Source organism: Sturnira hondurensis, unplaced genomic scaffold, assembly GCF_014824575.4.
Source record: "Sturnira hondurensis isolate 20B ecotype Veracruz unplaced genomic scaffold, ASM1482457v3 Scaffold0022017, whole genome shotgun sequence".
In the NCBI taxonomy this organism is placed as follows: domain Eukaryota; kingdom Metazoa; phylum Chordata; class Mammalia; order Chiroptera; family Phyllostomidae; genus Sturnira; species Sturnira hondurensis.
This window is the reverse complement of record NW_028094648.1, coordinates 576,080-593,677: the sequence shown is the minus strand read 5'-3', so window position 1 is coordinate 593,677 and position 17,598 is coordinate 576,080. Positions and strand designations below refer to the sequence as shown.

The 17,598-nt window shown below is 36.1% G+C and overlaps 1 protein-coding gene across 10 annotated transcripts in view; it reads left to right on the top strand.

The window, feature by feature from the left end:
• ADGRL3 (adhesion G protein-coupled receptor L3) overlaps nucleotides 1-17,598 on the top strand; it is a 761,742-nt gene that overhangs the window by 521,790 nt on the left and 222,354 nt on the right. For all 10 annotated transcript variants that reach the window (XM_037034108.1, XM_037034105.1, XM_037034109.1 and 7 more), the window contains one exon: nucleotides 15,476-15,556. In XM_037034108.1, coding sequence (XP_036890003.1) covers nucleotides 15,476-15,556 — 81 coding nt within the window. The remainder of the gene's footprint in view (nucleotides 1-15,475; nucleotides 15,557-17,598) is intronic.

The following is a 17,598-nucleotide window of genomic DNA, read 5'->3' as shown; positions in this document are numbered from 1 at the left end:
CACTTATTAAAGTAAGAAAATATTTCTGCTTCCCAGACAACATGCACACACTTGTACACACGGTATTAGTTAAAATGATTTTTAAAATATGTATTTTATTTAGGCCCTGGCTGGTGTAGCTCAGTGGATTGAGTGCGGGCCTGCGAACCAGAGTATCGAGGTTCAATTCCCAGTCAGGGCACATGCCTGGGTTGCAGGCTAGTTCCCAGCAGGGGACACACAAGAGGCAACCATACATTGATATTTCTCTCCCTCTCTCCTTCCCTTCCCCTCTAAAGATAAATAAATAAAATCTTAGTGTATATATGTATATATATTCTAGTATATATATATATACACACATACATACATACATATATACACACACACACATATATATATAATTTATTTTTATTAGAGATGAGAAGGGCGGGAGAAATAGAGGGAGAGAAACATCAATGTGTGGTTGCCTCTCAAGCACCCCCTGCTGGGGACCTGGTTCACAACTCAGGCACATGCCCTGCCTGGGAATCAAACTGGTGACCCTTTGGTTTGCAATCTGGCACTCAATCCACTGAGCCACACCAGCCAGGGCAGAAATGCTTTTGTTTTAAAGTAAGAGAAGCCTAATTCAAATTATCTAGCACTAAAAGAAAGAGTTGAATGTCCAGTTAACTAGACATCCAAAAAGTAAGGCTTGCTTCAGGCCTAAAAAAGGAAGTGTTTATATTCTGTTATCAAGGGCCTTATATCACTCCTTAAATTCTCCGTCTTCTGAGAGTCCCACTTTCCAGATACACTCCTTCCACATAGCCACAGATGACCACTGGTATCTTCAAGCCTATATTCTTCATGGAGCTCAGGTTCTGATAGAACGAGTGTCTTTTCTCCCTATTAGTGCTAGCAAGTTCCAGGGAGGAATCTGAAGGTGTCTTCTGATATGTAGAACCTCTGAGTAAGCAAACCTGTGTGATGAACTCACATCTCAGAATTTAGATGATACCGGACAGGGTCAGCCTTCTCAATGTGTTTAAACTGAAGAGGATGAATATTGAATGCTATATGTATCCTGAAACAAAAGAATGCTGGAAAAGAAAATAGACATATTATTCTACATACCATAAAATCATCTAAGTTTACATTAGCAGAGTTTTTTTTATAAAATTGGAATAATATTTATTGCTTCTTTGCTGTTTCCCCAAATAGAAATCTTAAATATAATCCTTTATGAATAATTAGTATCACTTTAATCTCACTTGAGACAAGGTGAAATATCTCTTATCAGATGCTATTTTGTGAAGTCTGAAGGAAAAAAAATAAGACTGTGCTATGCAAAATTTTCACCAACATTGAGATATAACAGGATCCAAGGGATTCATTTAACTATACAGGATATTGCAATAAAAAATAAGATGACTTTTTAGAAATATGAAAATAGTATCTCTATCTCTTAAAGGGAAAAACATAAAACTAGCAAATAAAATGGCAAACTTATGAAAAATATTTTCTATTAATATCTAATATACAGTATCTTAAAATCAGTCAAATTCTATACTGTTATTTTATAAACATTTCCACTTTTTATAGGTAACTTCAAATTAAATGCCTAGTACCTTCAAATTACGCTAATAGTGCTTCTTATTCTTTGAGTGTAAAGCTGGATTGTAACTTTTTCAAATTCCTTTGATTCAGACTGCAAACAAAAAAGTTGAATAAATGTCAAAAATGAACAATTTTCACAAAAGTTCAGATTTTTCATCTGACAGCCTTTTAGCACACAGAAGGGAGCTGTCAGAATTTCACTACAGGAAATTTTATTCTATGCAATGATATATTTTAGAGTTTATTGAAAAGAATTACATGGCAAAATTCACTGTCATCATCCTGCAACAATATCCATATCCTTTTATTTCTGCATGTGCCAATTTAGTCTTATTATGCTTGGGTCATTCTGATTCTGCTTTTGTCAGCCTATACATGCAATATGTTTGCAAGGAATTTTCTCATTTCAGGGCTTTGGGGGCATCTATTAGTCTCTGTGAACTAAATGAGCATGCTTGGGTCCTGCTGAGATGTCTTCCTGAGAGATCTCACAGGTCACGTGGATTGATGAAAAGAAAGGAGAAATTCTGACCTAATTGTGGGGAAAATAAATGTCTTTCTGTCTTTCTTTAAAAGAGCAGTTAATATCACAAACCACATGTGTATATTTATAAAAATCTCCTCTGATTGTTGTCTTCCCTAACAATAACACAATACATGTGAAATACTTCTTTGCACACTGAATCTGTCAGGAGTATATCAAGTATTTGAAAGTTTTGATTGTTCTCTGAGGTACGCCTGCTATGATTCTTCTCTAAGATGTGTTGGTCAGGACCCCAGAGGGAAAGTACCCAATGAGCACCATTTGCAAGTAATGTGCAAAGAGTAGCTTTTACTCTGAGCTCTATATTGTCACACTACTCCATTGATGATGTTTTTCATCAAACCCAGCTGCTGGTTTTCATATCCTTGGGAGTGGGGGCTTAGGGAGAAGTGTTAGCATTTTCTTTCTATCCACCTATGTCAGATACCTTTAACAAGCTTTTTTTTTTTAAGTTAGTGTTACTGGATGTTTTCTGATCTATCAGCAGGGAGAAGAAGAACACTTAACATGTTTTTCTTAGCATGCTAGGATAGGCTTTGAAGCAGAACTTTAAAAACATAAGCACAGCAGGCCAGCTTCCTGGCTCTGTACTCTAGGGAGCAAACCTCCTTGTGGTGAATATTCGTGTCTACACTTTTCCTCGTGCTGCTTGCTCCTGTGGTTTTCTAGAGGCAAATTTTCGCCTGCTAGTTCTCCTTTGAAGTAATTCTAATATTGCTTTTCAAGCACCGGAACCCTTTCTTTTGTACACATAGTTTCAGTCTTCTTTTATGGCCTCAACTGTTTTCAGTTCTGTTTATCCAAGTTTTTCAGTTTATCGTAATGATGTAATTGTCACCTACTTAATAAGTATATTATTCAGGGAAATGAAATTGATAAAATACACTAGAAGAACATACAAAAATATATCTACTTTACATGAATGCATTTGGTTAAAGTATATTTGGGAGAATTGGGATGTGTCTCATTTGGTAGAGACCATCAAGAACCTGGTGAATGTTGTCTGCTAGAAATGAAGAGGCTGACAAGCTTATCATAGTAATCAAATTCATAACATTTCCCATTTAAACAAAATTAGTTGTGCTATGGATTTCTTTCTACTTTTGAGAGAAGATTTCCCAAAATTTTAGCCATTTTAACATGTTTTAATGTGTTTAATATTACTCGTAGGAATATTCACCAGAAATGCATTGAGTTCTTACAATGTCTAATGCACCTTAGTGTGTCTGAGGATGACAGAGAAGACATGGAAACCAGTTGCTATGCCTCCCGTCCTCATGGACTCTGATATCTGAACTGTCTATGTAAAATCTTCACTAAACGTGTTCATTTAGATTACTCCTTCAATAAAGGCAGGTTAGAGATGTGAAAGGAAGGTTTGGTTTCGTTATTTCTAAAACTTTAACAAATTGTAAAATAAATTTAAGGAATTCTAGAATAATTTGAGAGAAGCCAAGCTATGTGCGCTTATAACTATAAATACAAATATCATTATAAAATATATGCACTTAATTGCTATTCACATTTTCCCATGTAACACAATTGCTGGGGAACACAAATTTTTCAATATTATACAACTCTTAGTAATGGAAATAATGAATATAAAGTCTATTTCACTTTTTTGTTATCTTGGAATTTGCTGTCTATGCTTCATGTTGAAAAAGGTTAAATAATTGGTATCTTAAAAAATATTAGTTTACTTATTTTGACAGGTGAATTGAATTATAAGTAAAAATATGTGTTCGCTAAATCAACACTGGGTTCTTTATGAAATTATGTCATAGATAAAATACCATGGACAATACCTCATCTTTTTCTCTCTTCCAAAGTACTTTGTAATCTGGTGAATCATGTTTCCAAATAGCACAAGCGAATTAGCAGCGTGAACATAATAGAGAAGTTCATCCTTACGGAATTGCAACATCAGCCTTGTGTTCGTTCTGCTGTCAACCTTTCCTGAGTCACCCAAGGAAATTTAATTCTCAATTATCAAGGTTATTTTTGTCCTTTTTATAGATAAAAATATCTACTGAACATTGACTGTGAGTCACACAAATATTTATTAGACCTACCTTAACAAATGAATCTCCCAATTAAAGCCTATAATTTTATATCTCTGATTGTAAATTCCAAAAGTTGACACTTTACTGGTTTATTCCTGATGTTAGTAACCTGGTAGGCACTCATTAAATATCGTCCTAATGAATGAAAGTGTAATAAAGGAAATTAACGAAATCTCATTCATAGTTCCTTTCTCTTTTGTCATTATTCGGGGTGAAGATTTATGTTACTCTGTCTCCGCAAGCTCCAGAATCAGTAACTGCTATAAAACTAACATTAAATAATTTATTTTTAAATTTTACAATTTTAGAATGAGTAATCCTTGAACAAAAATATATCATCAGGAAGATCATATCTACTTCATTATCATAGTCCCGCACAGAGTGTTATTTAAACACCATGAAATATCTGAATATTTATGAGCAATGCAGCTGATATATTAGAAACTCTGAAGCAATAGCTAAGCTTGCCTACATTTCAGTCTCCCACTACACAGTCAGATTTTGACTGCCAGAAATTATGGTTAAGACTGATTCCAAGTTGACCCAAAATGACTGTCTTAACTTCTCTCTAAAAATTAGGTGACAAAAATTCTTTTAAAAAGTTACTTTTATTCCTTACATTTATCATTTTTGTTAAAACTGTCTGAAATGCACACCATAGCAATGAAATGACCCAAAAGGAAATATTTATTAAAGGGGTAGTGAGGGTAAAGAAACTCATATCTGATGAAACTTGATTCTGTAGTAGACACTAATAATCATTATTTCACTATTAATTGCATTCTCAGAGTAAATCTGTTACCTATATAATTTCAAAAAAAGTGAATTGACTTAGAATCTTACTTTTATACATCATTCCTAGCTCTATTTTGTTAGCCAATGATGTTATGCAATTTCTACATTTTCTATCATTAAAAAAAGATTTAAAAGGAGCAGGGATAAATAGGTGGAGCATAGAGAATTTTTAGGACAGTGAAAATACTATATATAATGCCATTATGATATACACATATCATTGTACATTTGTCCAAACCCATAGAATATACAAAGCAAGAGTGAGCCCCAGTCCTGTGATGCTTACAACGTATTAGTGTAAGTTCCTCAGCTGTACCACATGTACCACTGTGGTGGGGACACTGATAATGGGTATACCTCTTCTGGGGTAGGGGGGTCTATGGGAAATCTCTGTACCGTCCCTGTTAGTTTTGCTGTGAATTTTAAATTACTGTAAAAAAAGTAAAGTCTTAATACTATTGTTTTTTAATATTGTATTTATTTATGTATTTTAAATTTTATTTATTTATCTTTAGAGGGGAAGGGAAGGAGAGAAGGAGAGAAATATCAATGTATGGTTGCCTCTCATGAGTCCCCTCCTGGGAACTGGCCTGCAACCCAGGCATGTGCCCTGACTGGGAATCGAACCGTGATCGTGTGGTTCACAGGCCCATTCTCAATCCGCTGAGCTACACCAGCCAGGGCCCTGTATGTATTTATTTTTAGAGAGAAGGGAAGGGAAGGAGAAAGAGTGGAAGAGAAACATCATGTGTGGTTGCCTATCATGTGTCCTCCACTGAGGACCCGGCCTGCAACCCAGGCATGTGCCCTGACTGGGAATCGAACAGGCAACCCTTTGCTTCACAGGCCCGTGNATCTTTAGAGGGGAAGGGAAGGAGAGAAGGAGAGAAATATCAGTGTATGGTTGCCTCTCATGAGTCCCCTGCTGGGAACTGGCCTGCAACCCAGGCATGTGCCCTGACTGGGAATCGAACCATGATCGTGTGGTTCACAGGCCCATTCTCAATCCGCTGAGCTACACCAGCCAGGGCCCTGTATGTATTTATTTTTAGAGAGAAGGGAAGGAAAGGAGAAAGAGTGGAAGAGAAACATCATGTGTGGTTGCCTATCATGTGTCCTCCACTGAGGACCGGGCCTGCAACCCAGGCATGTGCCCTGACTGGGAATCGAACAGGCAACCCTTTGCTTCACAGGCCCGTGCTCAATCCACTGAGCTACACCAGTCAGGGCTTAATACAATTGGTTTTTGAAAAATAAATAGAGTAGTATAGAGGAAAGAACACATTACTAGGATTTGTATAACTATTATTCTATGTCTGCCTCTGCCCTGTGCTAGAGAGTGACCTTAGGGGTGTCCTGTGGATTGTCTGGCTTTATTTACTCATAAATTATACAAGTTGAGTTAGAGGATTTATAAAGAAACCATTCCATTTTTGATATTTTGTTTTGTCTAACTAACTATTTCATTATATGTATAATTGTGTTTTATGCTTATATTTAGTTGCAGTCATCAAATTATTACACTGACTTGTGAAACTCTCTCCTATTTCTGATTAAAAGAATGTTGTGTTATCTGTGCTATTGGTATTATTTTATGATGTTGTACATTCTTAATATTGCATATCACATTCTTGGATCCTTAATATAAGGATCTAAATGTGTTGGAAGGCATCATAAGCAATTGAAGGTCTGAATTACCTGTAAGAGCAGGCTTGACAAATTGCAGAATATCCATATGTTTTAAAATAGCAACAACTCAAATGAATAAATACATGTTTGAGACAGAGAAAGAAGGAGAGGCAGAGAGGAGAATTTGTTTAAGAGCATGGAGTAATGCCAGAAAGGAAACATGCAGGCAACAGGAATGAGAGGCCGTCTGCGGAAGGTCATCGGGTTGGCTCTATGCTGTCATTTTGTTTCCAGTTCAGTATGTACCATGTGCTTCTGCTACCTCTTCAAATAATTAGTACAGTTAATAAGAACAGAAATTTTAGAATGAAAGTGAATACCAGTTATTAAGTTGTGTATTAGTTTTCTATCTCTGCTGGAACAAATCACAACAAATTTAAAGCTTACACCATGCAAATTTATTATCTTACATTAGTCTAGTCTCAGCAGGCTAAAATCAGTTCTTCATCAAGACTCTGGGAAGGATCCTTGTCCTTTTCAGTTTCTAAAAGTAGTCCCGTTCCTTGGTTCTTCCCCTCCCTCCATCTTCAGAGTCAACAATAGTTTGTCTAGTTTTACTCACCCATCATCCCTCTTAAGGACTCTTCTGCTTTCCTTTTTGACTTCTAAGAGCTCCTGTAGTTAGCAAGCATCATCTCCACATCTCAACCTTAATCACATCCTCAAAGTCCCATCTGCTATGTGAGATAACATATTCACAGATTCTGGGAGTTAGGAGGCGAGCATATTCAGCAGACTATCAATCTATTTACCATAAGTCATAAGCAAAATTTTGAGGTAACTTTTATTCCTACATCAAACTTGCTCTGGCCAAGAAGGAGCCTTGGGAACAGCTCCTTGTATGTCCCATACCAATTGACCAACTATAATCGCTGACCATTGTGTTCATAGTTTATCTGATTAGGTTTATCTTTGTTAAACAGTTTTGATATTTCTAATCCAGCTTTTCACAGGTCCCCACCCTGAATGCTCACATGCGTAATGGAATAGGCTTTAATATTAATGGATTCAATATTATTGTTTTCTTACTCCACTATATGACAAACTTGGGCTTTGTACAGTGGTGATAAAGAATAGGAAAGATGTTCGTTGAATAGTGTCAGCAAGGATGTGGAGGAAAGGAACCCCACACACTGTCGGCGGGAATGCAGACCGGTGCAGCGACTGTGGAAAGCAATATGGAGTTAGCTCAAATAATTAAAAATGAAACTGTTTTATGACCCAAGGATTCCACTTCTGGGAATATATCTGAAGAAACCTAAAACACTGATTCTGATTTGAAAGAATATATACACACGTGTGTTCACTGCGGTGTTGTTTACAATAGCCAAGATTTAGAAGCAATCCAAGTGTCCATCAGTACATGAGTAGGTAAAAAAGCTGTATTATATTTACAGAATGGAATAGTACTCAGCCATTAAAAAAGAAAAGAAAACCTTGCCTTTTTTAGCAACATGGATGGACCTGGAGAGTTTGTGCTAATTGAATAAGCCAGTTAAAGAAAGACAAGTACAATATGGTTTCACTGATATGCAGAATCTAGTGAAAAAATAAACTAACACACAAAATACAAACAGATTTGTAAATACAGAGAACAAACTGGCAACTGTCAGAGGGAAGGAGGATTAGGGGGCTGGGTCAAAAAGGTGAAGAGACTAAGCAAAGGAACAATAAACAACTCATGGACAACATTGTGGTGATTACCAGAGGGAAAGGGGGGTTGGTCAAGTTAGAAGGGGGTAAAGGAAGGATAAATGGTGATGGAAGGAGACTTGCCTTAGGTTGGTGAACACACAATACAATATGCAGATGATGTGTTTTAGAATTGTACACCTGGAACCTTTATAATTGTGGTAATTAATGTTGTCCCAGTAAATTCAACATGATTTTAAAAAAGAATATAAAATAGGTTAACATGTATGTGTGTGGAGGGTGGGGAGATCCACTTCAGAAGTCCTTTATCCAGCTTCTAGAAATCAAAATAATTCAAATAGATCTGTATTACTGAAACCTAATGCTTTTTCTTTCTTTTTATTGTTGTTCAAGTAAAGTTGTCTTGATTTTCCCACCACCACTCTCCCCTGCCCTACCCATCCCCACCTCTTACCCTCAATCCTACCCTCCTTTGGCTTTGTCCTTGGGTCCTTTATACATGTTAAAACCCAATGTTTTTTTAAGTCCTCCATTTAAAAAAAAATGCCAAGAAAAGGATCATATACTTTACTCTCATAGAATGTAACATTTTATACATTGAGAAACATCATCTTAGAATCCCGATTGTACTGTGATGTAGTCTTTTAGTAATTTAAGTAGCTGTGAAATAGAGAACTAAATATCTTTAAAGTTGTAGAAATTATATTATAGTTTCCTTCTCTTCTCACCCCCTTGGATGTGGAAGCAGTGAGCTATGTAGTTAATAACATGGTCTCTGGACTTGAACCCTAATTCCCATCCACACTGTTGTGTAACCTTGAAAATACACTTAACCTTCCGGAGCTTTAGTAACTTTATTTTTTTAATGGAAAGCAGTGTTTACCTCACACTATTTCTTAGTATTAGGCTCCTAGAAAATAGCCATTTTATTAATGTGGTCTTCAGTTTTCCAATGTGTTCATTCTTGATTATTTTTGAAGGATTATAAAAAACTAGAAATTCAGGTATGATAAAGGCTCTGACTTCTTTTTCCATATATTCTTCTAATTTATGGTTGTAATGCTTGCTACAGGAGGTTTTTGAGATTTCATGGGATCGTTCTGAAGCGGTGCTTCCAAAATGCAGTGTTTGTCATTTGACTACCAAGTCTATTTTTCATGCTTGTGAAAGAAAGAAATGCATTTGTATGGTTTTATACACTATATTTCCCTCTATATTTGTGAGCACCTGAAATTCACCATAAATATAAAGAATTTCTCCATTCAACAAAAGTTCAACACCAGGACAAATGCGATATTTTGCAGGCTGAAAGGTTTCATTTCTTGCTGATTTCTTTCTGGAAATTGTTGCACTAAATTTTATATTAAATTCATTTTTTTCATAATGTATCTTAGCACCATAATGATATGATTATTGTTTTTTAAAGAACTTTTTTACTTTATAGCTACATACTCAAATAACTTCCAACTTAAATCATCCAATGTCTGGGATCTGCTTCAACACATTCTGGAATTGGGGAAGGAGGTGTGGGCATGGACAGTATAGACTATATTTTGACAACCATTGATGAGGCTGATGGTAGGCACAGGTAGTGGTAGAAAACTTCATCTTCTTCTCTTCTAGGATCTTTGGTTTGTCGAATAATTAAATTGACATTAGACAGATGAACAGGAGAAAGACAGATTTCATTTCTCATGAAGAGGAGACCCATCAAACTATGAAACTCAAAGGAGTGAACATAGCAGGAAGCTTTTATTTATTTTTTTTTAATTTCTTGTGGGCTTTTTTAAAAATATATTTTATTGATTATACCATTACAGTTGTTCTATTCCCCCCTTCATTCCCCTCCACCTGCACACTCTCCCCCACTATTCTCCCCCCCTTAGTTTATAACCACGTGTCTCAAGTTCTTTGGATTCTATATTTCCCCCACTATTCTCGCCCTCCCCCTATCTATTTTCTACCTACCATCTATGCTATTTTCTGTGCCTTCTCTCCCCTTCTCCTCCTCCCACCCCCCTGTTGCTAACCCTCCATGTGTTTTAAACTAAGAAACCATATCTTTCGAAGAACTGACAGGACAAAGGAGTTTGGGTTTGGAGAAGTAGGTGGGTGAAGAAGTGGCGAGGTTTGCGTATATGTCTTTCTTGGCCCTGAATTCCCTACCTTTGTTGGTAAGGATGCCTTCTGCCCTCTTGGTACAGGGAAGGCACCTTAACACGGGAGATTTATTTCCCATTTTCAGGGGGACATAGCAGGGTCAGAGGGTCCTTCTTGTACTTGCTCTTTCTCAAGAAACTTTAATTCAAAATAACCAATAAGCCAGAGTGGCATATTTTCAAGTGGCATATTCTGCTTCCCTTCATGTGTATTCTTCATTCTTTCTGTTTTTGTACCTTTTTGAATATTTTTATCATTTTAATCACCTTTTTGCTCACCCTGTATCTGTGAGCAAAATGTTATTGGCATCCACCTATAACGTTCCTTTGGGGCCCCCGCAAGCCCTAGCTTTTCACGAAGTACCACTTGCCTTTCCCTCAGGCTCAGCCTCCTTGGGTACTGCTCCTCCTGTCACTTACCTCAATTAGATGCTATTGCCGTGCCCCTCTCTAGCATCTTTATCAAGGCTACATGTCATACTTCATCGTCATCACCCAACCTTGCATCTAGAATTAAATTTCTCAGTGGAGGACTTCTGTTGTCTTGTTCATATGGTATCGTTATTACTGACCACACAGAGGGAGTGGGTTCTGAAGAAATACTTGCTGATTGAAATCGCACACACACACACACACCACAAAAAAGTTGCTTTAATTTTGCATCACCCTGTTTTCTGTGTCTCAAGTAATATCCACTGGGGAGAAGCCCATCACTGACCTTTGCTTCTTCATCAATGACTTTATATCCTCAATAAGTCAAGCATGAAGTTGTTTCTTTGCTACCTCTTATTTTACTAAATTCACTGAAAATAGGTATGAGTAATAAGATGAAGGGGGGAAGGAAACCTGAGTGAAAAGATAAGTATCCAATCGGCAACTTTACAAATCTTTTCTTTAATATTACTTTTGATTGGTGTTTACGTCTTCACCTGAAAACTAACTTTATAAAGGCCAGATGATTATAGTCAGACTGGGATTTGAAGACAGAAAAAGCAAGCTGCTATAATGCTCGGCATGCCCAACTTGCCATCGGCACAAACAAGACACTGACCTTTGGTGTTTTTCATTAGTAGCTAAGGTTATTCTCAATGAGGAAATAAACTCTTTTTCGAGGAGGCTTAGTTACTTTCAGAGTATTGGAAAAACTTTAAATTCTCCATGCTATTCTTAAATATAGTTTAGTATAAATTCCTTCAATCCGCATGGATTGTTGTAGTAGGGCAAAGATGTAAAGATGGAACTGCCTACCATACTAAATATGATAAAGGAAAATGGTAATATTGAAAACCCTAAGAGCAAAAATCTGATATCTACTTTATTTTTCTTAGGGAGGAGAAATGTAATATAGAAAATATAATCAAGATCAGAAGTTGAAATTCTAAAGCAAACAAACAAAACAAAGGCATCAAATCTACCAGGAGGGACACAAACTGTTAAACTTGTTTACAACACTAAATGAGTAAAATATGAGTTGAAAAAATGGTATAAGCAGAGAAACCAGTGAGGGCTATGTGCTAGTAAAATTTGTTTCTACTTGAGGAAAAAAAGTTGTGTTCATATTTCTAATCATATATCTTCATATTTTATCTGTCTTATTCACTGGTCACATGAATGACTATGAATATGTGTAAAATTTGAAATAAATCTGTTAGGAAAAAGCATCCACTACCAGCACCATTTTATTATTTTACTCATAGTTATTAAATTTAGGTTTGCACCCTGATCTATAGTTTTATCTTTGTAGTTTTCTGTGAAAGTCAGATATCATCTCTTGTCTTCTCTTGAACTCTTCAAATACTGCTGATGGAAATTAAGTTAGGCCTTTTGTGATCATCCTATTTAAAATCACAACCTACCCCTCTCAATCCTGGTCCCCGTTAGCCTATTCTAATTTGTTTCCATTGCATATAATATCATTGATATTTATTATGGAAATTGCTTTTTTGCTGTCTTCCCCTACATAAGGATGTGGATCATCATTCATTTTGTTCTGTGATGTGTGTCAACCAACTAAAAAATCACCTGCCATGTATTAGGCACTGAAGTAATATTGATTAATGAATTAATGAAGAAAATAATTAATGTATAATAATAACAGCTAAAATTGCTAAGTACTGTACTAAGTACTAAGCACTGTTCTAATTACAACAGAAGTGTAAAATTAGTCTTCAGAACATCCCTATGAGGTCAGTGCTATTATAATCCCCTTATATAACTGAGGCACATAGAAGTTAAACAGTTTGATAGTTGCTGACATTAACGACTAACTTCTGTGGCTAAGTTACATGGCTAAAAGTGGCACACTCCAGACACTGACATAGGCATTTATGTTTCCCAGGCACTGCTATGCTAAACTGCCTTTAGTTTATACACAAAGCCTAATGGGAAAAGTTCATGTTCTCATACACAACTAGCTCTGGTTCTTTTTAGTGTCTCGGCACTACTGAAAGATCGTGCCTTGAACACGATGGCTCACTGACAAAGGCTTCCAAGGTAAGAGAGGATGAGGGTTGCGGGCAATTTTCTATAGGCTCCTGTAGAGGATTGCCTTTCTTCCTATTCTCTGACATCAGGATTGACAGCTGCCACCTCATTTCACTCTTGAATGTCACCAGTTTCTCAAGATAGTTTCCTGAGTCTAAAATGTGGGTTTGGGGCCCTGTCCAATATCTTTCTGCCTCCAAATTCCGTGGTTCTGAAAAAGTATATCTATGTTCTGATATGCAAGTAAAGTATTGACAGCAGAAAAAAGCACCAAAAAAAGCTTTTTCTTATACTTATAGTCAATTGACAGTAACGTCCGTAATTTTTAGTTTTTATTCTTCAGTCAGAAATTTCCATCCTCAAATTGAAATCCATTACTGCATTTCAGACCTCCCTCTAAATCTTAAACAGTTTCAGTCATTTCTTCCCCTGGTGGAGTTCCCTGCCATGCCTCTCCCCAGCAGTTTGCTAGATTTCTCCTTGGAGAGAGAATGAAAATTATAGCAGTGTAAGTTTAAGACTTGATTATCAATAATGTCCACCCTATTCTACTGGCTCTTTAATATCCCCTTTCCCTTTCAGAACGTGCACACTGTGATCTAGTGCTGCCTGAAGTACCTGTGGTCAGCACTCGGCGTTTCATGCTTGTCTAAAGACCAGAGACTAATGTGGACTTAAAGGGACTCTACTTCAGCTGGAACATAGAGCTAGCGTTTTCAAAGGCTGTATTTGTCAAAGTTTAATCACTAAAATTTATACATACTTCTTCTAGGTTTAGCATAGACTTAAAGTCAAAATGCCTCTGGCCTTGCTAATTACTAGCTGCATGTGCTTGAGCAATTTGCTTAATTTCCTCTCCTTCTCATGTATGAAAATGTTAACTTGGTACCTACCTTTGAATCCTCATAGTGATGTTCATTGCATAAAAGGAACTGAGGTATTTTTGAGTGCATGGCAGTTACTATTATTTGTGGACAAAGCCATGTTTCTTGATTAGACATGAAATCAATATTATTTTATAAGATGAGGTTATGGTGAACACATATAAAGTGAATGATTCTTATTTTCCTTTACATGATCAGTAAAGTTTCAAGCCAATTCATTGGTAATGACATAGGAACTTAAAAACAAAACTGTTTTTGCAACTAAATATGCAACATAAGTAAGCGTCAGATGTTTTTATAATTAAGATAATCTGAAGTTTTCAATAAGCTATATTACACACATACTGCTAACAATGCACAATCGCTGTATTATTTCCTTTATGATAGTACCTTTATTGTTCCACTGAAACGTGGCCAGTGCATGCACGATACTCTAGTTATAATTATGAGGGGCTCCGTATATTACAGCAACTCCACCGTGTCTGCTGTTAGCTGGAAGGGTGCTGGGAGCAACAGCAGCTACTATCAACAGGGAGCCATATTAATTATTTGAAATGTGCCTCATAAGAGGAATCAGCAGTTTATTACAAGTTGAATATTACTTTAAATGGGAAGGTTACTCTAACTGTTATCATAGTCTATGTATCATTAACTTTCCTTGTTTAGGAAAAGAGATTAACAGCCCTGTAAATTGCTGCAGTAAATGTGTAAAGTATAACTGCATATTCCCATTGTAGAAAGTAGTGGGTCCTCCAATTCTACTCAGACCTTCTTTATATAAAGTAACTTCAGAAACTGAACTGATTCTGCATTTGTGCTTTCTTGTTATGAAATCTAAATTGCTTGCTGGATCATCATTATACAAACTATAGCTGCTTTGAACATTAGCAAAAATTTGGGGGTGTTTTGATATTGCAGTTGTTTTAATAAGATGCTCATCCTTCCAATCAACTTTAATACTTTAGCTCATAAGACAGAAAGTACATTACAAACATGTGAGCTTGCAGAATGCATTGTAAGCAAGAGAGAATGGCTTCGTCTACTTGTTTTTTATATTTTGGTTATTTTTCTTCATCAAATGTCATAAGCAAAAGTAATATTTTATTAAAGAATGTAAGTATATCCTAAAATTAAAAGTTAATTAGGATTGTAAAGTTATTAACGCAAGTACTACTCAAAGTGTTATTTGACATAGATGCTAGTCTGCAATGAATAAGTGAAGGAATAAAGAATGTTTAGAAAAATGTATCACAGATTCATAGAGTATTTAGTATTTGTTGAATCTAACAATTAAACATTAGGACTTGTAATTTGTATGTCTTTGGTTTTGGTTTTTCCATTTCATTTTTCTTAAATCATTTTAATTGTATTTTTAAATATTACTCCACAATAAAATTATAATTTAACAACAACAACACCACCAACAAAAACTGAATTGTGTAAGAAAGACTGATTTCATTGGTTGATGTTTGGACGACACAATGTTTCTATGTTTGGATAGACCTGTCTACACTGTATAATGGCTACTAATTCAGTGTAGAGAGAAATAATGTGAATCATAAAACAGAAAACCGTAAAAGGACATAACGGCTCTGTCTCTAATGTTTATGTTTGGGTCCACAGGACAGGCACATCATGGACAGGTATCGTACATCTCTCCACCAATTCACCTTGACTCTGAGCTAGAAAGGCCCCCTATTAGAGGTGAGTTTTTCTTTTTTCTTCTTAATTTAAGGAAAGTGGAACTCTGTTCTTTGATGAAGGCAATCAATTAAGTCAAAGATAATTGTAAATATGTATTTTACCATGTAGAACCTGTTTAAAAAGCAGGGGGAATGGTGTGTAAGAAATCTGATGACAGATGAGTCTCATTTATGAACTATGCTAAAATGTGAAATATGGTCCTGAGAAATGTTCGTAAAGCAAAATAAGCACTAGGGACACATAGAGATTCAACTAGTAGAAGCCCAGTTGCAGACCAACCTAGATTTAGAGATTAGCAGATCACCATTACATTTTTATTGGAACTTTCTTCTTATATTTTCTTATATTTTTATAAATTAAGAAAGCTTAATCTAAGTTATTGACATATTTATTTTCCTTACAAATTTATATTTTATATCTTATGATTATTCTCTTAAAGAGTTACTTTAGTATTAGTAACATTTAGTTTTAAAATGTGTGAATTGAAATCATGTAGTTTAAGTGGATACCACCTGTTTAAGATTTTTTCAAGACACTGGTCAAAATAAAAATTGAAATAACATTTATAATTACATAATCTATATACAGAATTTGTCATTCTGCTTTTAATAAATATGTATTGGAGCCCTGGCTTGTGTAGCTCAGTGGATTGAGCATGGGCCTGCAAACTAAGGGATTGCAGTTCGATTCCCAGTTAGGACACATGCCTGGGTTGCAGGCCAGTTCGCGGCAGGGGATGCACAAGAGGCAAACATACACTGATATTTCTCTCCCTGTTTCCTTCCCTTCCTCTCTAAAGATAAATGAATAAAATCTTTTAAAAAAGAAAAAGAAATATGTAGTGGTTTTCAAACATTTTATAGTAAAGCTCATGTGATATAGACATGTCTTTTTATTTTATTGATATCAAATATCCTAAGATTAATTTTTCATGTTAAAATAAGGTAATATATTTTCTTATACCTTCAGAAGTATTAATTACTTGATGCAATAAAGCCATTAGGTTTGATTTTTATGAGCATGTTTTCTATACATGCTTTTTCTTCTGCCAGGAGTCTCTCTCTTTTTTTTTATAGCCATTAAGTTTTTACCAGTGTTTCAGGGTTATTATTATTATCTTTATATTTTATTGTTTATGCTATTAATGTTGTCCCTGTTTTTTCCCCTTTGTCCCCCTCCACCCAGCACCTCCTCCCGCAGGCAGTCAATCCCCAAACCATTGTCCCTGTCCCTGGGTCCTGCATATATGTTCTTTGACTAATCCCTTCACCTTCTTTCCTACTGCCCCGCCCCCTTTCCCTCTGACTGCTGTCAGTCTGTCCTCTGTTAAAGCTTTTGTGACTATTTACTAGGGAGGAGCTAAGTGAATGCCTCTGTTCCTCAAATGCCCCCTGTGCTTGGCTCAGTTTTTACACGTAAGACATTGTATTTTATTTTTCAGTGTGCTTGTTTCCCTTTGTCTTTTGTAAGGTCCTTGAAGGCAGAGGGTGTCATTATTATTTTTCCTCCAGCCACTGACCTGTGCTTGGTACATAGTAAAGCACTCATACTACCATTTCTAAGTGGCTAAAATTAAAGGTGACGACCTAGGTTCTGAAGGCTTACCCATCAGTTTTCAAGGAGAAGAGGGAGTGGGGACAACAGGAGAATCCTAAGAAGAGGGAAGCAGAATGAACTATAACACAAATATGTGAACGCTGTGGTATTTTTAAGGAAATACGCTAAATGCACAGTAAGATGGGAACAGTTCCAAAGGAAAAGACCGGAAACGTGTAATAGGGCCGCTCATGAAGGACTCTGTATCACATGTGAAGGAGTTTGTATTTTACCCTGGGGAAAATGATGAAATACTGTTAATTTTTGCAAACTTTTCCTAAGTCAGTGGGATGTTACATCATAGCACCATCAGAGCATTAGCAGTTCTTGATATGAGACAATACCTGTGACATCAGAATAGATGATGAGAGACTGGCAGAGGGAGGCTGTTTCAGTAGGACTGGTAGAGGATGACTGGAAAAGCAGGACTGTGTTGTCAGCAATGG